Source organism: Vombatus ursinus, unplaced genomic scaffold, assembly GCF_900497805.2.
Source record: "Vombatus ursinus unplaced genomic scaffold, bare-nosed wombat genome assembly UNPS02011700.1, whole genome shotgun sequence".
Classification (NCBI taxonomy): Eukaryota; Metazoa; Chordata; class Mammalia; order Diprotodontia; family Vombatidae; genus Vombatus; species Vombatus ursinus.
Window position 1 is genome coordinate 3,968,794 of NW_020951478.1, and position 25,218 is coordinate 3,994,011.

Here is a 25,218-nt window from a genome sequence, read left to right on the forward strand (position 1 = left end):
AAAACAAAAAAAATAAATAAAAATTACCAAAAAAAAAAAAGATTAAAAAAAAAAAGAATGTGACCATGTCCTTGACCATGACTCATAGCTATGTGTAGCTGAAGTAGAATGGGGGAGTAGGTAATGGCAATTGAGTAGGTTGCAGAATTATATATACTGAAGTTCCATAATATAAAAATATGAGCTGGAGAGGAAGGCAGCAAAACAGGTTATTTGTTGTGGTGGTAGTGGTGAAGTAGTTTAGTCATGTCTGACTCTTCATGACCCTATTTATAGGGTTTTCTTGGCAAAGATACCAGAGTGGTTCAGACAGAAGTTAAGTGACTTGCCCAGGGTCACAGAGTTGTTAAGTGTCTGAGGCTGGATTTGAACTGAGGTCTTCCTGATTGTAGGCCAGACCTGCACAACTTGGCAGTAGGTAGGGGCCAAAATTAAAATAGACTAAATTTCTTCAGGCCACAGATAGGTTTTAAGTGGCTCATTTTCTAAGTAAAGGTATAATTAATGATTAAACTGTTTCTCAAAACCACTTTTTTTTAATCAGAACGTAATCCAGAAACTGCAATCAGCAAACACTTCTTTATGAAGTCACCTTCAGTAAAAGACTTCCCAGAAGCAGTAATTTCTTTAGAAATCTGAAAACTAACCTTAGTAGCGGCCTCATTTTCTGAGTTTACTTTCTTGAAAAACCTTTGTTCCTCACTGAGATTTTTTTTTTTTTAACAATCTGGATGCTTTAGTTTGCTTTTCTTTGGTGTCCAGTTTGCTTAAGTCAGGATGTTTTAATTTGAAATGGCAACGAAGATTGTATTCCTTCGGAATGGCTGTTACTTCTCAGCAAACAAGACATAATATTTTGTGTCTTGTGTAAGTAAACAAGTATCCATTTGTCCATTCCAGATTCAACACTCTATATTCTAATTTTCATGGGACAGACAGGAGAGAGTGTGCGGTGGCAACTCACCTACCAAGTTACATGACGGGCACAATAGGAAGTCAGGTTAAGCAGGACATGGACAAAGTACTCATTGCATCTTTACTGTTTTTTGCATCTTCTACATTTTTCGTGGGCCGCCTGAAATCCTTTGGCAGGCTGCATGCAGCCTGTAGGCTATATGTTGTACAGGCCTGTTTGAGGCCCAGCACTCTATCCAATGTGCCACCTAGTTGCTCTTGGTAAAATAGGTACTGAACTTCTTAGAAAATAGGGATAATGATATGAGGGAATCAATACATAACTGCCATTAGTATCTAGATTGAGTAATACATTTGGATAGAGAAAATGCTAAAGGAACAGGAGTTACTGCATTATAATGGCAGCGGGATTGTCTAGAAATGGTAATGGGGATTAAGGGGTATTTACTGTATGTGAGATGAAACCTCAAGAATTGTTTTAATTATAGTGATTTGGAACAATTTTTCATATCATGGCTAATAATTTGTACACAGTTGACCATACTTTTGACTTTGCTATCATCCAGAAGCATTCTACTTCCATATTGATGAACTGTGAAGTTTCTTTATCTGTTCAAAACATTCTATCATTCTATCTTTCCCTTTGCCTTTTAACTCTTTGCCTTTTGTCGTTGTTCTCATAGTGACCTCTAATCCCTCTACCCCTCACTTCTTTCCTAGGCCATCACTTCTGTTCTGGCTGTGCTATCCTCCCTTCCCTTTCTCAGCTTCTTGGTGAATCAATTCACTTAGCACTATCTCTACGTTCACATCCCTTGCTCCTTTGCCCTGTCATCACTCATATCTAGCCAAACCCCATCCTTGTTTACTCCCATCATCCACTGCCTTTGTTCCTACTTATGTGCTTCTAAGGGGAACTGGAGAAAATCACAAAACCAGGGTGAGTGGGTCCATTACACATTTGTTACATAATCTCAAGTAGACTTTCCCTACAGCAATAGGTTAGCACTCCCAGTAATTGCAGCAGCTATTCCAAACCTTTTCATCCCTCCTTAAACCTCAATGCAAGATTCCCTCCTACCATCATCTCAGCTAAAGACCTCACCTCATACTTCCCTGAAAAAATTGAGGATCTTCAATGAGAAATCCTTCTTTTTCATTCTTCTTTAACTCACATCACTTAGATATCATCCCCTACTGTCTCCTTCATTGCATCCTCTTGTGAAGAAGTAATACTTCTTGCCAAGGCAAATTCCTCTAAATGCATCTTTGATCTCATCTCTCTGCCTCTAGTTTCTCCCCACTCCAGTCCTTCTTCCACTCAGCTGACAAAGTAATTTCCTTAAAGCACAGCTCTGACCATATCACCCCTACTCAATCAATTCCAGTGGCTCCCTATTAATGCCAAGATTGAATATGAAATTCTGATTTTTATTTTTAAAGCCCTTTACAATCTGAACATTTCCTGTATGTCTACAGGAAGTAAGTCTTACACTTTACTTCCCTCTATGTAATCTACAATTTATGATTTTCCAGTACTTGCCTACTTATTCTTCCTTGCACACAACACTCCTTCCCACATATTTGTGCCTTTTCACAAGCTGTCTTCCATTCCTCAAATGCTCTTCTCCTCACCTCTGCCTCCTGGTTTTCCTGAATTCCTTCAGTATTCAGCTCAAAATCCCACTTTCTGCAGGAGCCCTTTTCTGGTTCCACTTCTCTGATTCTATACCCCAATAATACCTTCCCTCTGAGATTAACTTCCATCTACTCTATGTGTATCTTACATGTACATAGTTGTTTTCATCTTATTTCTTCTATTCTAATGTAAGCATCTTGAAGGCAAGTAGGATAATACTTTTTTAATCAACTTTTTTCTATTCCCCCTTTTTTGTTTAGTGCTTAGTACAGGACCTGGCATTTGGAAAGCACTTAATAAATGCTTGTTGACCACTTACCTATTTGGGAAAAACTCTGAGTCACATACATTTGTCCTAATTCCCTATATTTCTTAGCTATCAAAACTTTGTCAGATATCTTTGATACATAGATTTTTTTCCCCCAAATGACAGTTTCCTTTATTCTAGCTTCATTGATTTTATTTGTGCAAATTTTTTATACAATTTCAATTCAATAAACATTAAATGCCTACTGTTAAGTGCTGGGGATACAAATAAGAAAAAGAAAAACAGTCTCTGCCCTCAAAGAACTTATAATCTAATGGGGGAAGACAACAAACAAAAGGAAGATTAAAAAAAGGAGGGGAGGATGCCATCGATACCTGGTGTGGGGGAATGATGTTCTGTGGAGTCAAAACCAAGGAGAGCCACTGATGGAAAATGGAGAGTTACTTGGCAAGTTCTGATCCCTCTTTAAAGGAAGGTTTGGGGAGGAGTTTATTGCCTCACCCTCCAGCCCTCAAGTCAGGGGGCCTCCTTATTTTATCTTTATACTTATTTTGAAAGCTTCTAATGTTTCCTCATTTAAAAAAACACTTCTGGGGCAGCTAGGTGGCACAATGGATAGAGCACCAGCCCTGAAGTCAGGAGGACCTGAGTTCAAATCTGGCCTCAGACCAAACACTTGACACGTCCTAGCTGTGTGACCTTGGGCAAATCACTTAACCCCAGTTGCCTTACCCCAAAAAAAAAAAAATGTAATGAATAAGCAGGTTGTCTCAGAGCTTCTGAGACATACTGATTATGAGACCCTGGACAACTCACTTAATCTCTCCATGCTCTAAGAAACTTTGTAAAACTTCTAAGTTTAAGAGTAGATTCTGACTTGTATTTGTAGAGGGAGTTTCCTTATCTAGGAGTTCTCTCTATCAGTGAAATCATAGCCAATTTTTAATTTTGTTTATCAATTATATAAACTGTTTTTTATCTTTTTCTCTGATTTTCAAGATTTCCTCTTTTCTGCTTATTTGGGGTTTGTTTATTTGTTGATTCTCTAGGGGTTTTTAAATTGCATAGCTTACTAATCTTTTTTTTTTAATCTTGTTAAGGTCTATTTCCAGAGATATAATTTTTCCTCTGATATGCTTTAGCAGTATACAAACAGTTTTGGTATTTTGTCTCATCGTTATCATTCCTTTTCATATAGTTATTTCATGTTTCTGTAAGTTATTCTTTGACCCACTCATCACTTACATCTTTATCTGTTTTTGTATGTATCTTTATTGTGTCTCTGTGTTGATAATTATTTTAATTGAATTACAGTACATAAAAGATCAATTTAGTATTTCTGCTTTTGTCATTTATTGGTAATTTTTTCTATGCCCTAATATATGGTTTCATTGTAAAAATACTGTGAGGTGCTGAGGAATATACTTTAATGTTCCCATTCAAAGATGCTATTAAGTCTTTCCCCTCTAACTTTTTAACAGTTTGTTCAGTTCCATATTCCCTTTTTTGTTTTTGTTTTTGGTTGATTTATCCAGGTTTATGAGAAGAGCATTAAAGTCTCCTAAAGATATTGTGTTACTTATATACATCTTTTTGCAATTCAGTTAACTTATTGTACGTGAAATTTAATTCCATGTATCCAAATTGAACTCATTTTATTTTCCTCCCAAAACCTCAAATTCCATGTGTCCAAAATTGAACTCATTATTTTCTTCCCAAAACCTTTTTCTACTGTCATCCTTTCAGTCTCCCATGTTCATAATCTCAACCTTATTCTCACTCTTCCTCACCCCACAGAATCTAATCAGTTGTTAAATTTTGCCGCCACACCTCTCTCATATCGTAATGCATTCCCTTCTTGTCTCCATCACGGAGTCCCTCTCTTCCTTTAATATTCATCTCAGGCACTGTATTGTATATGAAGCCTTTCCTGATCTCCCCCTCTCCTGACTACTAGTCCCTTCCCTCCCAAACTACCTTGTATTTTTCCACTTTGTATTTAGTCACTTTATATTTATATTATATATTTATATATGTGCTTATGTCTCTCTCATTAGAATGTAAATTCTTTAAAACATCTTTGCAGCAGTTTTCTCTTATAAAAGTCTCATTTCTAAGATATATAGGGAACTGATCCAAATTTATAACAATAAGCCATTTCCCAAATGATCTGGGGATATGGACAATAATTTTAAGAGAAAGAAGCCAAAGTTATCAATAGCTATATTTTTAAAATGCTCAAAATCTCCAATAATCAGAGAAATGCAAATTAAAACCATTGCAAGATCCCACCTCACACTTATCAAATTGGCAACGTTGACAAAAATGAAAAATGACATATGCTAGAGGGGCTGTGGGAAAACAGATACATTAATGTACTGTTAATAGAACTGTGAACTTGTCTAGCTTTGCATTCTGGAAAGTACTTTGTAACTATACCTAAAAAGTCATTAAACTTTGTATACCCTCTGACCCATCAGTCCCATTACTAGGTTAATACCCCAAAGATATCAAAGAAAGAGAAAAGGGACCCATAGGTACAAAAATACTTATTCCAGCTTTTTTTTTTTTTTTTTTTTTTTTGTGGTGTCAAAGAATTGAAAACTGAGAGAGTGAGCCGTTCCCAAGTGGTTGAACAATGTTCTCTGAATGTGTTGGAACACTATTTTGCTGTAAGAAATTATGAGAGGGGCAGTTTTAGAGAAATCCGGTAAGACTTATATGAACTGACATAGAGTAAAGTGAGGAAAATCCAAGAGAACAATTTATACAATAACTCTGTTTTAAAGACAAACAACTTTAAGAACTCTGGACTCATAATTAAGAATGCTACTTACTAATCCTGACAAAGAGGTGAAGGACTCAGTGCAGATTGAAAACTTTTTTTTTTTCTCCATGTCATGGCCAATGCAGGAATTTATTTTGCTTGACTATGTGTGTTCATAATGAGTTTTGGTTTTCTTTCTCAGTAGGAGTTGGGGGAGATATGAGGAAGAAAATGTAGATTTTGGTGGATTAAAAAAATTATCTTAAAAAGGTACATAATGATGATGATGATAATAATTAACATATGATGCCTACTATGTGCCAGGCACTCTGCTAAGTACTTTACAATCATTATCTCCTTTGACCCTCACAACCATCCTGTGAGGTAGGTGCTACTATTATCCTTATTTTATAGACGAGAAGACTGAGGCAAGCATAGGATTAATTGATTTTCCCAGGGTCACACAGATAGTAAGTGTCTGAGGTGGGATCTGAACTAGGTCTTCTTGACTTTAGGCCCAGCTCTCTATCCACCGTACAACCAGCTGCCTCAGTTGTTTTTTGTTTTTTTTTTTTTAATGTAATCATCTTTTAGGTAGAGATGATTAAATTTTTCTTCTGTCCTGGGGCCTTGTAGAGTGCTTAGTACACAGTAGACTCTTCATAAATGCTTGTTGATTGACTGTTTCTTCTTTATCCTCTCTGTGCCTCACTCTTATAAGTACCAAATTTGGACTCCCTTCTCTGTCCCATTTCTATGTGATTTCAGTTTTAGGTTTTGTCCTCTCATCCCTTGTTTCTGCTGCACTGAACTCTTAGAAACTGTCAAATAGTGGCAGCGTCTAGGCCACTTTGTGTGCTGAGCCTTTAACGCTAGTTCTTCCGTGCTCTTAGCATAATCATTCCGCACTCCTAGAACTTGGTTTTCCTATTTCTTATTATCTTCCTGTACCTCCAGCACCTGGAGTTTAGGCTGTTCTTGGAGACTCATAAATCCTCTTAATGGTAGAATACTATCCTGGAGGTACAACCCCTTTTCAGAGAAGGCTGTTTCCTAATGTGCAAAATCCCTTCACACATCTCCCACCCTCACCCCGTGAAGTCCCTTTCTCTTCCCACTGAAATATACTCCCTCCCGTTCTTCGTTGTCACCTCTTCTTTTCCTTTTAGGGATGAGACCTACCTTATAGTCCCTTCATCCCAGTCCCTCTTCTTCATTGTTTTTAATCCTCTTTCTTCACAGCCTAAAGAAATCGCTGTACTTTTTCTACCTCTTTCCATTGGGCAGGGGTACATCTCAGCCTTTTCCTCATTCTTACCTCTCCTTTCCCCAGCCACACAACTTCTCTCATGTTTTGCTTCCCACATCACATTAGAGATTCACTCATAGGCAACATGGGACTTATTCCACAGGGTATTAATTCATGTCTTTTTTCTTTCCTTGTGATTGAATACATGAATGAACAAAAAATTTTATTCAACATCGTATGCTAGGCACTCTTAGCTCTTGGAATGCAAATATGAAAGAGACAGTACCTGCCCTCAAGAAGTTTACATTCTAGGGGCAGGTAGGTGGTGCAGTGGATAGAGCCCCAGCCCTGAAGTCAGGAGGACCTGAGTTCAAATCTGTCCTCAGACCAAACACTTGACACTCAATAGCTGTGTGACCCTGGGCCAGTCACTTAACCCCAATTGCCTTAAAAAAAGAAGAAGTAGTTTACATTCTAGTGGGAGAAACAACGCATCCAGAGGAATGGTAGCTAGGAAAGAAGGAGTTAGTCTGGGAAGTCACAGAAATGGAAGAGGGAAGCACTGGAGTGGTCAATTAACACGCCTTTTTGAGAAGCAGCAGTGATATGAATTTGCTTACTGTTCCCAGAACAGCAGGTAGAAAGTAGGGCAGTTTAGTATATGTGTTCTCTGGTGTGGCAGGAAAATGGCAAAATGGAAACCTGAGTGGGACTCTGGGGTTGGCTGATTGAGCTCTTACCAGTCTGTGTCCCATGGTCCCAGACAGGAGTTCTGAAACCTGAGGACTTGTGAATGAATTCTGGACAGAGAGTACAGCAGCAACGTCAGTAACAGGGTGACATGGAAGAAAGATAGCATTAAGTACAGTAAGATTGGAGGTCTGGGCTGACTTTCACTAGTCAGAACAGCACATCCTCAGACTGTGTGCCAACCTGAGTGGCTTAGCCCTTCCAACCTGAGTGGCTTAGCCCTTCCAGGGCTCGGTATCTTGTGTTCAGGTTCAGTGGGTAGAATTCCTCTTTAACCTGTAGCTCCTTAGGTCTCTTTTGTCCCTCTGTGATTCTTCTTTGTTCTTTTGTCCCTTGATAACTTTCTTCTTTTTCGTTTGATCCTTCAGTTCAATTTTTTTTCTATTTAAAAAAAAACCAACTATACACACTAGAGAACTTATTTCTTGGCCTTTTTTTTTTTTTAAATCATTTTACTTTTCTTGTGTTTCTGTAGTTTGGAGTGTTGGGGAGTAGAATAATCTGCTCTTCTTTTTTTTAACTGGGAAAATAATGAAAAACAAGAAAGCCTCAAGTCTCTCCATTGTTGAAGGCCCCACTTTTTTCCATTGCTACTTGGCTTTTTGCAGGATTATTTTCAGTTGCAGCTTGAGAACTTTTACTTTTTTTGTAATATAGGATTGCATTCTTTAATTTCTTGTGAGTAAAGAATAATCCTGTTTCATTAATTGGGGTTTTGTCACAATTGAAGGTCTTTCTTCTGGCTGCTTGCAAAATTTGTTCTTTTTATTTAAACTGGGAATTTTAACTACTATATATCATAGAGTTTCCATGTAGGTTTTTTCTGGGATAACTGCATATTTGATTAGTTTTTATATTACTACTATTTGTAGATTTGATTTTGTACTCAAAAGTCTAGATAGTTTTCTTGTGTTATTTCCACCAGTATGATATTGATATTTTCGTTTTTGTTCATTTTTAATTCATCATGTTCTTATAGGAGTTCTGGGGTCCTTAAGTTGTCTCTGTGAACTTACCATCAAGGATAGTTACTTTGATTTGTAAAGAATTATGTCTTCTATTAAAGTTGCTGCCTTTTATTTCTCTGTTGCCCATCTTATAGTTTTATATTTTTGTTTTCCAGATCAGTCTTTTTTCTCTTTTAGAGCCTGAGCTTCTTTGGGTACATTCTATAAAATATCTATTTTTTCTCTTATTTTTTGCCTTCTTTAATTATGCATTGGTAATCCTGATTTCCAACTTAATTTCATTCCCAATATATTCATGTATCACTTTTATTTATATTTTCAACAGTTTTGGAGTTTCTTGCTGTTCTTTGATTTCTGGGGAGTCTACTGAATTTTACTTTTTATTTGGGAATTTTTGACTCATTTTTCTTTATAGTATGATTATTCATTGTTTTTCTGGACTCTTTTTCAATTTTTATTCATTTTCTTCTTTCTGTATGTGTTTCTCTGTTGATTTGTCTGATTTTGATAAAGGTTTCTGCCCAAGCTTTCTTTTTTGAACTTTAGTCTTTTTCCTCTTGTCTTCCCAGTCACTTGTCTCTGATTTCTCTCCTCACTTTTTGGTGCTTCTGCATTGCACTGCTTCACAGAGTCCCAAGGAGGGGCATCTTCGGTCTCCTCGTGTTTGAGATAGGCACATCAGGTGCTAGCCAAAGTCCCTGCCCGGAGCAAATGTCATGTGGAGAGACTTAACTCACCAGCATGTCTATTTCATTTTCTTCTGGACGTGTAAGCTTTACCTCTAACTTGTTTTGTGCTTTTCTGGCTTCCACCCCTCTTCTTCCACTTGCTTCCTCTTTCTTCTCTGTGGTTCTGTAGAATACTCTAGAATCAATGCATGCAACCTTTTTTGGAGGGGGAATGTGTGGGTTCAGGCATGAGTTCCTGCTGCACCGATCAGGTAATCCTCCTTAGCCAGACAATGAGGCACAGCCTGCCAGTTTGCCTCTTCTGCTGTGTGAAGCTTACGGTGGCAGATAAGGATGCTGCATGAGAGCTGTAAGGACTGCAGTGGTCGATATTATTTTTTTTACTTTTTGTGATGTTTCTGTTTCTTATCTTCTGGATAACCTTTAGTGATTCTACATCTAGCCTATAATTCCTTTTTGCTGAGGTTTTTTTGTTGGAGAAGTTAGTGGGGAAGCATCTACTTTGCCATCTCCTAATCATGTAGCCCGTAAGTGTGTGATGAAAAGTGAAAGTAAAATCATAGAATAGCAAAGTTGGAAGGGACTTAGGGGGTCATCTAGTCCAACACATTCCTAAACTAGAATCCTTTCTAAAACCTCCATGAAAAATGTTCACACAGTTTCAATCTGAATACTTCCAGTAAGAGGGAACCTATGACTTCTCAAGGAAGCGCGCTTCACTTTTGGGTGTTTATTACATTGAGCCTGTATGTACCCATTGTAGCTTTTACCCAATTGCTCCTAGTTTTCCACGCTGAGACCAAGCAAAATCACCCAGATTATTCTTCTCCTTAACATACCTTCAAATTCTTGAAGATACTTCACCTAAATCTCTTTGCTACCCTAAATATCCTAAATATCCCTAATCATTTCAACTGATATTTATTTGTCATGATGCTTACCTGGTCATCCCCCCTTCCCCTGGGAGCACTATACACTAGATCTGGTCCAACCAGTGTAGAATACAGTAGGCCTATAACCTCCCTCCTTTGGGACATTTTGGCTTGCATTAGTTGTTCCATTTATGGATAACCAAAGTTCACATGAGTTTTTTTGTTTGTTTGTTTGTTTGTTTCTGTGTCATACTATTAACTCATATTGAGCCTGTAGTTCAGGAAAACTCTCAGAACTTTTTCTTTCTTTAAAAAAAACAAACCAGTAATAGTCAAAAAGGCAAGTAAATAACCATTTTATGTGAAACTCTTAGCGTTTAATGAAATAGAGCCAAACAAATTGACAAACAAGAAATAAAGAAGAAATACTTGCTTGGTGACCCTTTTCATATCTGAAGTTCTAATACTTTGACTTTATTTTCTTTTTTTTCCGTATTGTGGTCAATGTGTATATAGTTCTGATATTGCCCATATCATTTTTTTTCTAGATTCATATAGATCTTCCTATTTTTAATATTCATATTTATATTTTATAATGCCATAGAATTTTATTGGACACATGGGTTGTTTGCAGTACTTTTGTTATTGCAAATAAATATAGCAAATAGATATTTTTATAGCTATTAATGTCTTTGTATAGATAATTCCTTTTTTATTTAAATTTTAAAGTTAAAATCTTAAAAATTGAATTGTTGGCTTAAAGAAGTATGATCGTTTTGTGCTAACATTAAATACAGGATTTCCCAATAGTATTAGTGCTGTTTTGAGCTTTAATAACTAAAAATAATACTGTGGCATTAAGACTTTTATGATACCCTGTATTATCAAATTATGTTCCAGAATTTTATACCAGCTTATCGTGCTCCTAGCAATGTACTTATCTTGTGCTTCTTTACTTGAGCAAAGTTGGAAGATATAAAATAAATTCACATAAATCAATAGCATGTCTGTGTATTACCAACCATACCTAGAAAGGAGCAATAGAAAGAGAAATTCCATTTAAAATAATTAAAGAATCAATAAAATACTTGGGAATTTGCCCATCAAAATATCCCTAGGAACTATGTGAATATGGCAACAAAGGATTCTTTATGCTAAAGACAGACCTAAATAATTTGAGAAATATTAATTGCTTATGGGTAGGCTGAGCCAATATAATAAAAATTATAATACCTAAATATTTATGTATTCAATGCCATACTAATCAAATTACCAAAAGATTATATTATAGCACTGGAAAAAATGATGGTGAAGGAAAAGGGCTTGTTGTACTAAATCTCAAACTATACTACAAAGCAATAATTATCAAAATGATTTAATACTACTTAAAAAAAAGTATTAATAAGTGGAACATATTAGGTACAAAATATACAGAACAAACAGTAGCATAGTGTTTAATTAAGCCCAGACACCCTGGACACTGGGGTGAGGGGCTCACTGTTTGACAGAAACTCCTGGGAAAACTAATTAGCAACCTGGTAGAAATTTTAGGCTTAGACCTACATCTCATACCATATAAGATCAGCTCTAAATGGATACATGACCTATATATAAAAAATCAAATCATAAGCAAATTAGAGGAGCAAGGAAGAAATTATCTTTCAGATCTATAGATGGGGGAAAGTTGACGAAAGAAGAGGATCACAACAATATAAAAGACAGTCTTGATTACGTAAAAATTTAAAAGTTTATCACAAAATCAAAGCATCTGTTGTTCAAAGGGAAACAATGGGTGGGCAGAAAACTTTGTAGCATGTTTCTCTCATAAAAGTCACAGTTCTAAATAGGAATTGATTTAAATTTATAAGCATCATTCCCCAAGTGACAAATTGTCTAAGGATGCAAACAGATGATTCTTAAGGAAAGAAACCCAAACTGTCTATAGCCGTATTAAAATTACTTCAAATTATTAACTAATAGATAAATGCAAATTAATTCACTCTGAAGTTCTACTTCATTGCCATCTGAATGACAAAGGTGACAAAAAAAGAAAATGATGAGTATTTAAGAAACTTTGGAAAAACCAGGTATAGTGATGCCCTATAACTCTATGAATTGGTACACCATTCTGAAAAGCATCTTGGAACTATGCCCAAAAAGTTTCCAAACCATATAAACTTTTTTTACTCAGCAATATAACTACTAGGCCTGTACCTTTAAAATAATCAAAGAAAGAAAAACATCACATATGTATAAAAATGTTCATAGGAGCTTTATTTGTGGGGACAGAAAATTGAAAGCTGAGGAGGTACCCATCAATTGAGAAATGTATTGGGATACTTTTCTGCCAAAACAAATGGCAAAGGAGAAAATTCAGACAAACCTGGGAAGACTTGTATGAACTCATACAGAGTGAAGTGAGAAGAATCAGAAAAACAATTTATACTATAACTACAACAGTATACAGACAGACAGTTTTGAAGGACTTAAAAACTCTGATCAATGCAATGATCAGCCATTATTCCAGAGGACTGATGATGAAAAGTGCTACCCATCTCCTAATGGAGAGGTAACATACTCAAAATGCAAGAAAAGATGGATGGTTTTGGACATAACTGATATAGGGTATGGGAATTTGTTTTGCTTGACTTTGCTATTTAAATTGTTTTATTTTTATTTTTTTCTAGGGTGGGGAGTGGGGAAGGCTGTATAGTGAGTGTGTAGATGGAAAATAGATAATATAAATTCTTGTTAATTGGAAAAAATGTAAAAAAAATTAGACATTTTTTAAGGAGTATTGTGGAATGAAATGCTATCCTCAGCATTTTACCTCCTTAGTTTCCTCAGTTTTCATTCATTGAATCTTTAATAGATACTAGTGAATCTGTTAACAGATTAGAGAATTGATAATGCAGACTAAATTCAGAGAAGAAGTTACTTGCTTGAGTATGTTATGCTATAAGGAAGCTTTTATTCAGATTAAGACTTAAATTTCAACACTTGAGGGAACAGAAATCCAAAGGTAACATTTATGGAAATTGGAACATATTTATGGTAGATTCCTCTTAAAACTGAGGTGGGGGCGGGGGGAATGGAGGAAAAAAGGAAGTGTACATGATAACTTTGTTGTATATTTAAAAGGAATAGCAAGTTGTACATAGTGAATTTATGATTCCATGTGCAATAATCTATTTTATTGTACTATGCTATGGAAATGCTAGTTTTATTCCATAATTCAAAAAATAAATTAAAAAAAAAACTGCTACAGAGGGATACAACTACCTACCACCCACATATACCAACTTTGTTATATTAGACTTTACTCTTCAGTAATTATATTTTACCCCCATAATACATCTCTCCTCCAAACTTTTTGTTACTTTTGGGGGCACTCTTGGTGTCATCTCTGACTCCCTGCTCTCTTATTCTGTATATCCAGTCTGTTACCAAATTTTGTCTTTACCTCCATAACATTACTCATATATGTCCTTTCTCTGTATTCACATGGCCACCTTCCTGGATCAGGTCTTCAACAACTCTTAGTTGATCTATTGTAATAGCCTCCTACTTGGTCTCCCATCCTCAACTTTTTCCCCATTCTAATCCATCCTTCACGTGGAGGCCAAAGTGATTTACCAAAAGTATAGATCTGATCATTTCACCTTACCTCCAGGATCAGATACTAAACTCATCACACCTTGGGCTTTTACTACCTCTTTAGTCTTTTCACATTTTACTTTCCTCTGTGTATTCTGAAGTCAAATCATACTGGCATTCTTGTGGTTTTATAAAACCGTGACCTATCTTCATGTCTTTCCACTGGCTCTCCCTCATGCCTGAAATGTTCTCACTCCTCATCTGTGTATCTTGACAGATGTCCTTGATTCCTTCAAGACTAAGGCAAAGAGCTACCTTCCGTAGGAACCCTTTCCTGATCTCCCTCACTGCTAGTTGCCATCCTATCCAAGATTACATTATAAATGTTTTGTTTGTGCCTTGTATATACTTAGGTATACATGTTATCCCTTTTCCCCTCAACTCCTCTAGATTGTAAACTTCTTAAGGGCAGGGGCTGTCTCATTTTCCCCAGGGCACAGTGCCTGGTTACCAGTAGATGTTTAACAAATGCTTATTGATTTATTTAAAGTATGATTTTATCAGTAGTTCATCTGAGTTACAATAAGATTTTTATTATAACACTTATTATAATAATATCAATTCTGTACAATTGTGATACTTATGTTTTATTATTTTTCCTGAGCCCTTTTCACCACTTTTAGAAGGCCCTGTGGAATGAAATTACTTATGCCCTGTTCTTTTGTGTGTACTGCATCCTCTGTTGCCTGTCTCCAGCTCTCTTCCTGGCAACTTTATTATATTTCTTTTCTTTCATTTCTTACTCAGCTCAAAAATGGAGTGCTCATTTTTCTTAACAAAAATATACATGTTATGTATGTGTGAAGTGTTTCTAAGAGAATGTAAGCCCCTTGAGAGCAAAGCCTTATTCATTTTTTTCGGTCTTTGTATCCCCAGCATTTAGCACGTTACAGACATTTAATAAATGCGTTTAGATTGGTTGGGGAAAAATGCCCAGTTCTAACTTGATGATGTTGCTTGTAAATCTGCTTTTCTTTTTTCTTAGCTATGTTGAACAGTCAATAGAGTGTTAAACTTATCATTAGGAAGAGCCAAGTTTAAATGCTACCTGAGACACTAGCTTCGTGACTCTGAGCAAGTCAGTTGACCCCTGCCTCAGTTTCCTCTTCTATAAAATGAGGGTAATAACAGCACCTACATCTCAGGGTCGTTGTGAGGATCAAATTAGATAATGTTTGTAAAATGTGTTGCAAACCTTAAAGTGCTATATAAGTGCTAGTTATTATTATAATTTCTTTGGGACCTGATAATGCCTTGTGTGTTCTCATCTTAAGCCCCATCCAGGTGAATACCATGAAAGTCACCATATATTGCACTACAGACCAGATACCTTTCTATATGGAGATGAGTAGGGGTTACCTCTATAGAAGTTACATGCCACTGCATCCTTGTTACATATTCTTTCTGCATTAGCACAAAGTAGACCCCATTCTGTTATCTGTTCAATGCCTTACAAGTGTCTCATTCATCCCACAATTGAACAAACAGGTTGTCAGTGTTAATCCCACCTTTGACATTTAGCATAGTCAGTAATTGGAGTGAGGTGAGATGGCTTCATGGCTCACCTCATCGTTTGGTTAAGTGAAGAGCACTATAAATATGGAAGGTGTGATGATCAGATGATGGGACACAGACTCCTACTCACACAGATTAGCTCAGTGAGTGCTAAAAGAGTCTGCTAGGGAGGATGAGACATTCTTTTTCATAAACAATTTGGACAAATTCAGTCGCCTCAGTACAGTGGCTCAGGCAATAGGAACTGGTAGCTGTGAAGGAGAAAGAAGCTAAGATTGTGGGTTGTGTCCTCTCCACTTCCACTTTCAGTCCACTAGGACTTTATTTTGGACCTCTGACAATTTATTTTACTTTAGCTGTCATTATATTTGTCTTCCTGCTCAATTGTAAACTCCTTGAGGGGAGAGATTGTATCTTCTCTAGACTTTTCCCCCATCAATCCTAACCTAGCACAATGTTCTTTAAAAAAATGAGCTTTTTAAAAATAATGTTAAATTGAATTTGAATCTCTTAAGTATGTAGTATGCTGGTAGAAACAAAATGCTTATAGAATGACCCATTCATCAGGAAATTTTAAAATTTATATTTCATTAAATTGGAAAATTTATAATATATTTGAAATGACTTACACTAAAATTTACAAAAAAAAAAAAGAATAAGTTTTGGTTGTTGATGTGAACATAGTGTTACGTAAAGAAATATCTACCCCAAGCTACTGTTTTCTTACATGATGACTACTTTTCATATGGACTCTAATGCCTCCTAATCATAATACATTTAAGGTAATTAATTTCTGCTATTGAGAAAAATAAGCCATGGTATTTTGTTCATTTGAGAGTGCTAATACTATTTATCCTCTAAAAACAAAAATATCATATGTCTGGATTGTTCCTGGTTAGAAAGTTATTAATGTATAGAAAACTATATTCTTAATTTCTGACAGTTTATCACTTTCATTGCTATTTCCTCTAGTGTTGTCACCCTTCCATTTTCAAATCTCATTCCTTTTTCTCATAACAAAGAAAATTATGTCTATGTACTTTGAAATTTCAGTGTGATAATGATCTTGTAAATAAATTCTGTTGTTTTAAAATGCTATTGATTTTTACAGAGTACCATATTGAAACTTTTGGAGGTTTTACGTGTGTAAATCAACAGTGGCATAAAGTAATATATAATAAAGTAAAATAAAACTTTTTTACATGTTAGTCTTTATGTTTCTCTATTTCTAGGTATACCTTAGATGAATTTGGGACAGCTCGAAGAAGTACTGTTGTTCGTGGGTTTATTGATGCCCTTACAAGAGGTGGCCCAGCAGGAACTCCTCGACCTATTGAAATGCACTCTCATGATCCTTTGAGGTATAGTGACAGTAAGACAGAACGCATACTTTTTTCCTGCATTTTTGTAGGAGGAATCTTTAATTATACATGTTTTTTAGGTATGTGGGAGACATGTTGGCGTGGCTCCATCAAGCTACTGCTTCTGAAAAGGAACACCTTGAGACATTGTTAAAAATGGTAACCATACAAGGTAATGTCACAAATAGTGATACACTGATTAACTATAAATGTGGGTATTACGTTCTTCATTACCACTGCAGCCACCCTAGTAAACTACACTTTCATTACTCATGAAAATAACTTATTAACTAATCTCTCTGCCTACATTTTTTTTTTTATCCTTGACATTATTCTGCATATGGCCATGTGAAGGCTAACCTTCTAATTTTGGCTTTATGTCAGTTCCCTGGACAAAAACCTACAATGTTTCCCCACCCCCTACTGCCTTTCACATCAATTTCAGTTTACTCTCTATGCCTTTTGACTCCTTCCATAGTCTGGCCTTATTTTACAAGAATGACATTATCTCATACATGTCCTTATGTATTATCCATTCCAATTTTTTTGTTTCTTCAATGTCTCATTCGCATGCTCATCCCCATGTCTCTACTTTTGCTAACATTGATCTTCCAAATTGCTAAGCTTTCTTTACTCTTTTTCTTCTTTTCAGAACCTGTCCTTTTCACTTTTTCTGCTCAGATCCCCCCAATTTCTTTGAACTCCTCTTTTAATAGTTTCTAATAATGGATGAATATGGTACTTAATATAGGATTGATTATTAAATATCATTTCTTATGTATATCACTGTATGTTTGAAAATAGAAAATAGTAATATGTAAGGGAATTGAGGTCAAGTAACCTGTCCAAAGGCCTTCAGTGAATTACTGATGGTTCTAGCACTAGAAATATAAGCCCTTTGGTTTTAATAGCAGATATGTAATTGATTTAAGGGAAGTTTGAAGCAAATTTTATTTCCTAAGAGAAACACTTAAAAGTTTTATGTTCTAAGAACATGTAAAGTCTTCCTTATTTTCCTGATTATAATTCTTAGCCTTATCAAATGAAAACTTTTAAAATAGTCGTGCAATGCCTATATTAACTTAATGTTTTGTTTCAAACTGATATTTTTATAACCTAAATAATTCTTTTATACTAGGGCAGAAATATGCATTTACCCTCTTGATTTTACACTTATTCAGTTATATTTAGTTTCTCTACCTAATACATCTTTTCTTATTTAGAATATATTCCTTTCTGTAAAAATATTTTTAGTTAATTTTAATTTATTTCATGTATAGATGACTGTTTTAAAATTCCCTACAAATTTACTATTTGAATTTAAAAAAATGTTTTGGATTCAGGATTAGAAATTGGTCTTTGGAAAAAAATATCATTTTGTAAGTTTTTGTAAAATTTCAGATATTTTTAGTTACAACTACCTTAGGATAACTATTGCAGAATTTAGAGATTTATTGGGTAGTTCAAAGATAACATGTTTTTGGGGACAGCAAATATTTTGACCTGTCACTTGATTACATTGCCTGAACCAGCTACTGTAAATAGAACACATCATAGGGTTCTCAAGAGAAATTGATGCAGATATGAAAATAGCAGTTAACTTCATAGATTTGAACACTTTAAGACTGAGATTTAACTCAGTAATATATTTGGTATAGCAGCCTTTTTTCCTTTTATAGTAGAATTTCTGTGAATATCCTGATTATTTATAGCAGAAAGCATTTTTGGTCTTTTAACTGTTAAACTCCTTTTATCATATTTTACTTTAATGGCTCTATGCTCATCAATGTGCACATCACAACAAGCCTTTATCTTGGCTTTGTTCTTTCAAATATCCACTACCTACTGGAGATCTCCCTCTCAGTCTCTTGTACCAGTGGAGCACCTGTCTATAGGTTATCCTTTACTCTTATGTTATCAGTTCAGTTACTTTTTTCAGTTGTATATACTTCTCTGATAATTATTTCCTATTCAAATAACTTTGGAATTTTTAGAGAAGTTTATCTTTACACACTTCTTTTTAACTAATAAGCTTCACAAATCATTTCACAGAATTACCCTTATGCTTACTTTTTTTCCCCACAAAGAAATAATGTTCATATGTGTGAATCCATCAGTTACATAATACAGACATACAAATTAGGAAGAGTACACAGATGTAAGATTTGAAACAAATTCAGATGTCCAAACAAATGAGAATTTAATAAGAGATATGATTATTTTAGATGCTTGATACTGGCATCAGTCAGATAGTCTGTGTTTCTGGTAAGTGGAGAAACACATTTGAACTTTTTAGAGGATTTTTGGGATCACATATAAAGTACCTTCATGTAAAGAAGAAAATAGGAATGATGACTTCTCTTATGTATATTCAACTATAGGTGTAGAAGAAAACATTCAAGAAATAGTTGGACATATCACTGAAGGAGTCTGCAGACCCCTAAAGGTAAAAAAAAAAAAAAAAAAAAATTCATGTATTTTTGTACCAGAACAGTACATTCAGTTAAGTGATAAATTTGTCCACTTAAAAAAAAAAACAAATTATTTAGTTTGTTTTAATTTTGATCCTGTAATTGAAATTTTATGAAAATTAATTTCTTTATATTACATAAGAATACATATAAAGCAAACAATAACAATAAATGTTTGTAATCATGTATATTTCCTCCTTAGAAGGGAAAGGAGAAATTTTCCTAACTTGAATATTTGAAATGTTAAACCTAATAAATTACTACGTGTTCTATATTCAGAGTGATATAGAGGATTGGGGAGATTCAACTATTTTTGAGGTCACTAATATTATCTATAAATTCTTAAGAGATTTTCTAGGCACTTTGGCTCCATTTTTTCATACTTGTATTACCTTAGACAAGTTATGGCACTTCATTGGCTCTCTGTTTTCCTTATGTGCAAAGGGAGTGGGCTGGGCTAGACGTATTCTAAGGTCAAATCCATCTCTAAACCTATGATCCAATAAACCTATGCCATTTACCTTTTTTTACTCTATTTTCATTAACAGTGATGAATTATGTTCATGTTTATACATATTTATTAAGTTTAAAATGGTCAGGCCAACTGTAAAATAATTTCACTTGGCTCTTGATATTTTAATGATGCTTTGCATTATTTGACTTTTGTGCTTGGTTATTTATTCTCATTTTATATATAGAAAGCTAGAAATCGAGAGGCTGTTTGTGATAATCTTTGCAAGAATTATTTAACAACTTAGTTTCCATAATTCTCTGCCTATTCCTACAATGTTGAGGTAGCAGTAGTACTATTTTCTATTTTGATAATGCAGTCTTCTAATATACTTTTCAATAGCTGAATATTTATATGTAGTACCTTTGGTATGCCTGTAATTTATTCACCTTGGTATTGAATTTTATATGCAGCAGAGATAAAAGAATGATCGAATTTATCATCATTTGACTACCATGCAGTTATTACATTATAGTTTGATTTTCATGTATCTAGTGACCCTAGTAAATATTGCTTGCTGGTATTCCTTCCAGTGGTCATATGAGCAATAGAAAGATTATAGGAAAAATATAATTAAAAAAATTCCTGGAGCAACAGCAGCCCTGGAGTCAAGAGGACCTGAGTTCAAATCCAGCCTCAGACACATGATACTTACTAGGTATGTGACCCTGGGCAAGTCACTTAACCCAATTGCCTAGCCCAAAAAAAAATTCCTTCTGTTGTTCATAACTTAAACATTTTCTTCATTCTCTAGTACTTACTAAGTGCTAGTTTCTTCATTTATATTGACTTTAGTGAATTTAATTAAATAAATATCACTTTCTATTTATTGTCAAATAAGACTTATAGTTACTGGAGTTGGTAAGTAGTATCTTCCCTGATTCATTTGGATTTCCATTTTAAAGGCTTACCGTGAATCCTTCTAACCACTTTGAATAAAGAAATGTGGAAACAATGAAAAGTCTTATTAATGATAAGCACTTAAAAAGTCACAGATACTACTTAAATAAAAAATTGCACCCCACAGTCTTCAGTTTAAAAATATATTTAAGTACTTACATTCCACTTTATCCCTTTTGAGCTTCTAAATCTGGATACCTACTTATGCAGATGTTGGACATCACTGTGTCTCCTCAGGAAATTTTAATATATGGTGCTAAAAGGTTACAAAGATGGTAAGAAGTGCATTCTATTATAAAATGAAAAAGGAGCTTCCCCTCCTGTTCCTCTTTTTGAGTAGGTTTTGCAGAGGAGAAAGCTTTAAATCTTTTCATGTGACATTATGGCATTTCTTACATCCTCTAGAGAGTACCCAGCAGATGTTTGCAGAAGTTCACTTCAAATTAATTTGTTTGTTATAAATTTAGTGACCCAAAAAATTATTATATCTTTCATTCCTAGATGATGCTCATGGACTTTGTTGTCTTCATTATTTTAAGAATCTCTTTATACTGCTTTACCATATATGAATAGCTAATACTGTCAGTTTAATGTGTCAACCAGTTGAAATAAAAATCATACCTTCATTTTTCCTTTTAGAGTACTAAGCCTTTAATCATTTATCATAGTTTATATTCATAGTGATTTTTCTGCTTTATCATAATATTATTTGTACTTTAAAATTCCATGTATTTATTAAACTTGTAACTCAGTGATGCATGACTGATTGGCTTTTAGATAATTTTAATGGATCTCTCACTTTATTAATGTGAGAATACTCTCAATCAGTGCAGATTGTAATCTGCCCGTACCTTCTCATCCTATGCAAATTCTTGACACATCCTTCCATGAATTCTTTACAAGGCATCCTCCCAAAGTGCGAGGACTTTCCCCTAAATATCTTAATCTATAGCAATTCAAAGGGATTGATTTACAGTCTCTTTATATTCTCTTATATCTAGATTTAATAAGGGGTGGGGCATATGTTATGGGAAAACAGTAAGGCATTTGATCTGTAGTCAAAAGGTGTGAACAGTTTTCAGAAGAATTACATGTTATAAATGATCACATAGAAATATAATCCACCCCACTAATAGTTAAAGAAATGCATATTAAAACAAATCTGAGCGTTCACCTCACACTTCACAAATTGGCAGAGGTAACAAAACACAAGAAAGTCTCACTATTGGAGAGACTGTGGGAAGACAGGCACACGTATGTACTATTGATGGAATTATGAATTACTCTAACCTTCTGTGATTATTTACTAAATTAGAATTTGGAATTATTCCAAGTTTGGAATTATTCACTAAATACCAAAATTTTCATGGTGGCACTTTTTGAGGAGGGCAAAGTATTAGAAACAAAATACGTATGTAATGATTGGGGAATGTTTGTAAAACCTTTGATATATTAATGTCATGGAATATTACTATGTAGAAAGAAACGACAAGAGGGACAGGCATGGATGGGTTGCAATCTATCATTGAAGGGAACTTTCAAATCAATTCGCTCATAAACCTATTTGAGTAAGAAATGATGAAAGTAAAGAATATAGAGAAACAGGGAAACATATAAACAGAAGCAATATGGAATAAGCAGAAGCAAAAGACAGTATAACACAAAGACTTCAATTATGTAAAAATGAAAAAGTCACTTAAAGTAATTTAAATTCTGAACGGTTAAAAAAAACAGCAGTAGTCTTTGTCTAGGGCTGAATTTATTGACAATATTTTATTAGATGTAATGATTGTATTGGATGTTTTTGCTTAACCCCTTTTTCTTTGTTACAAGGTGGGGCGTTACAGAGCAGTTCAGCGGGGAGAGTGGGAAATCCTGAAATGACTTTGATGTAAAAACAAAATACCTCAATTAAAATTTTTTAAAAATTAAAATCTAGAATACACATCAAATGAAAAACAAGACAAAAACAGGAAGTCAAAATGTTGGAAATGAAGGGAATTATCTTGAGAAGCCATGTTAGAATAGGATCAAGAAAAAACATCTCATTTTTGATACTTAACAGAGGAAGACTTTTTTTTCCAGTGGGTAATAGGAAGAGCAAGTACAAAACAAACAGCAAAACATTTCTAAGTCCCCTTCTAACTTGTTTATAATTTATAATTGTTTATACAATTCTATCACTAAGAATCCTTAAGTCTATCACTAAGAATATTAACATGAAGATGACTTGTCTCCCAAGAATAGCCCCCCCCTTTTTTGTATTGTTTCTTTGTTGAAGGATCTGTAGCTCATCCTATCACTGCTTCTTTTATCTGCTGATCACCGTTTCTTATCTCCACTGAAAGCTTCTGTCTTATCTCCATTGATTATTGTCCCTGGTGACCCTCAATGTTTCTAATCTCCATTGTTCTTTCTGCCGTTTTTTTCACTTTTCCTTTTTGTTCTCTCTTTTGCATGAAAGGTTGGATTTTTACAGCTATCACCCCAGACCCTCCTTCCATATGACAAACTAAGTAGCCTTAGATTGTGGTGAGCTCTAACTTTTGCAGTTGATCTGAATCCAGAAGTCCTAGTTTGAATCCCAGATCTATCAGTTATTGTTTCTGTAACCTTGAACAAGTCACTTTTTACTATTTTGAGTTTCTGATTCCTCATCTCTTAGGAGGAAAAAAGAGCAGGGGTATAACTAGGTAATCATCAAGCTCACTTCTAGGTCTAAATCCTATAAATTCCTTTGAGGCAGCCATAGCACCATAGCACATTGGGTTTAATCTTTAATTATTATAGCTGTATTTGTTGTTGTTGGGTGCTTGTCTTTGCCATCAAAAACTTGGCAGGAAGAGTGGGATTTGGGGGGAGTTGTGGGGCACTACTTCCCAGTTTAGAACTGTTTTGAAATCTTGAGAATTCTGGATATCACCTAGTCAAATTCTTACTATAAACTTGCTAGGCCAAATTGTACTTGTGAACATTAACATAATTCTGATTGCGAACTTGAATATAACAGTTATACCAAACTTTAAAATGTCACTGCTCTAAAATGTTTCAGACACTATAAATCAGCCATGAACATTAGTACAGACGCAGCCCCAGCATCTAAGAGAAATTAGTCTGGGTTTAAAAGGTATCCATCTGTGGAAAGTATGATTTTAAAATTAAAATGTATCCTATCACCCCCAGCTTTTCTATGATGCTTACTTGTGCTGTTATTACATACTGCCAGTAACTAGTGTATCAACCCTATGACCTCATTAATGTGAGCTAGTATCAATTATATAACAAAGATTTTTGAGCTGCCTCTCTTTATAAGATCATAAATATATATATATGAAATTTAATTTTGATCAGTCTCTTTTTGTTTAAATAATGACACATACTGTGGTAGTTACGTAATATTATAGGGACTTCAACGTCCATTAGCATTTACTGAATATTTATTTTATGCTTAGAACTCTAGTATGTGATATATATACATATATACACGCATATGGATATGTGGGTATATGTATATACACATATATACGTATATGTATGTATTTGAATACCCTACAATTTGTAACCGTTAGGAAAACAGTGCACAACATAAGGAAACAACTACACAATAATGACATAAAAACAGCACATAAAACAAGCATAAATTTATTTGGTATAGATTTTACTCATAAAGTTTGAACAAATAGAAAATAAGGAAAAAAACATTGTGGAATAGAGTCCTAGGGAAGATCAGAGACAGTTTCTTGATGTAGAGGTAAATTTTGAGCTGTCTTAATTTATATCAATAATCCTACAGTTATTGGGGAAATATGTTGATGCTAATTTCAGGAACATCCATTTCCCTTATCACTGGTTAGTCATTATTAACAGGAAGAAGGAAAAAATCAGGTGTAATAATTGCAGGACAAAAATATTTTCATAATTTCCAGATATTTGGAGTCACTGTAATGCATTGCCAGTGATCATCTGTTGTAGTTTAGGGATTTAGCAGCTGCTTTTGCTATTCACTGTTGAATTGAAATCCAGTATGTTCTGGTGCTAATCCATAAAATGATCTCATTGTATTGCCATTTCCAGCAACAACAGTCTCACACCAAACTCTGTAGAGAATAGAATCATTATTGTGTAGTACACCTGTTTTTTTTCCCCTACTCCATACCTTAGTATCCTCCAAACTATTTCAAGTTTCCATTCTGTTTCTACAACTTTAAAATATTATGTTCACTTTTCTCAATGTCATTTTATAATATAAATTATTAAAGATATAAAGTTGTATTTTTAGAAAATGTACAGCTTTCTGTCCTTTTAATGTTTCGACAGGTGCGAATTGAACAAGTAATAGTTGCTGAGCCTGGGGCAGTTTTATTATATAAAATTTCTAACCTTCTCAAATTCTATCACCATACAATTAGGTAAGTAAAATCACTACTTCTTAACTGTTGATATAGACCTGAGATTGTCATCAACATGGACATTTCTTCCATCAGAACAGATCCCATATATCCATGCCTTTGTCACCCTGTGTAATTCTTGACCAGCAAGTTCTCCTGTAGATCCTTCATAAAGGATCCACCCAGCATTGTGGTGGCCTCTCTGTTACTTCTTTTACACATTGAGGATACCAGTGGACCTTAATGGCTGTACATTTGTAATTTTTCACTTGCACTGCCTGACCATGACCAAAACACT

The 25,218-nt window shown here is 34.7% G+C and overlaps 1 protein-coding gene across 1 annotated transcript in view; it reads left to right on the forward strand.

Moving 5' to 3' along the window:
- The window catches only part of COG6 (component of oligomeric golgi complex 6), a 137,051-nt gene that overhangs the window by 59,765 nt on the left and 52,068 nt on the right, over positions 1-25,218 (forward strand). Inside the window, exons 9-12 of the mRNA XM_027856931.1 lie at positions 16,522-16,650; positions 16,731-16,822; positions 19,032-19,096; positions 24,850-24,941. Of these exons, the coding sequence (XP_027712732.1) occupies positions 16,522-16,650; positions 16,731-16,822; positions 19,032-19,096; positions 24,850-24,941 (378 nt within the window). The remainder of the gene's footprint in view (positions 1-16,521; positions 16,651-16,730; positions 16,823-19,031; positions 19,097-24,849; positions 24,942-25,218) is intronic.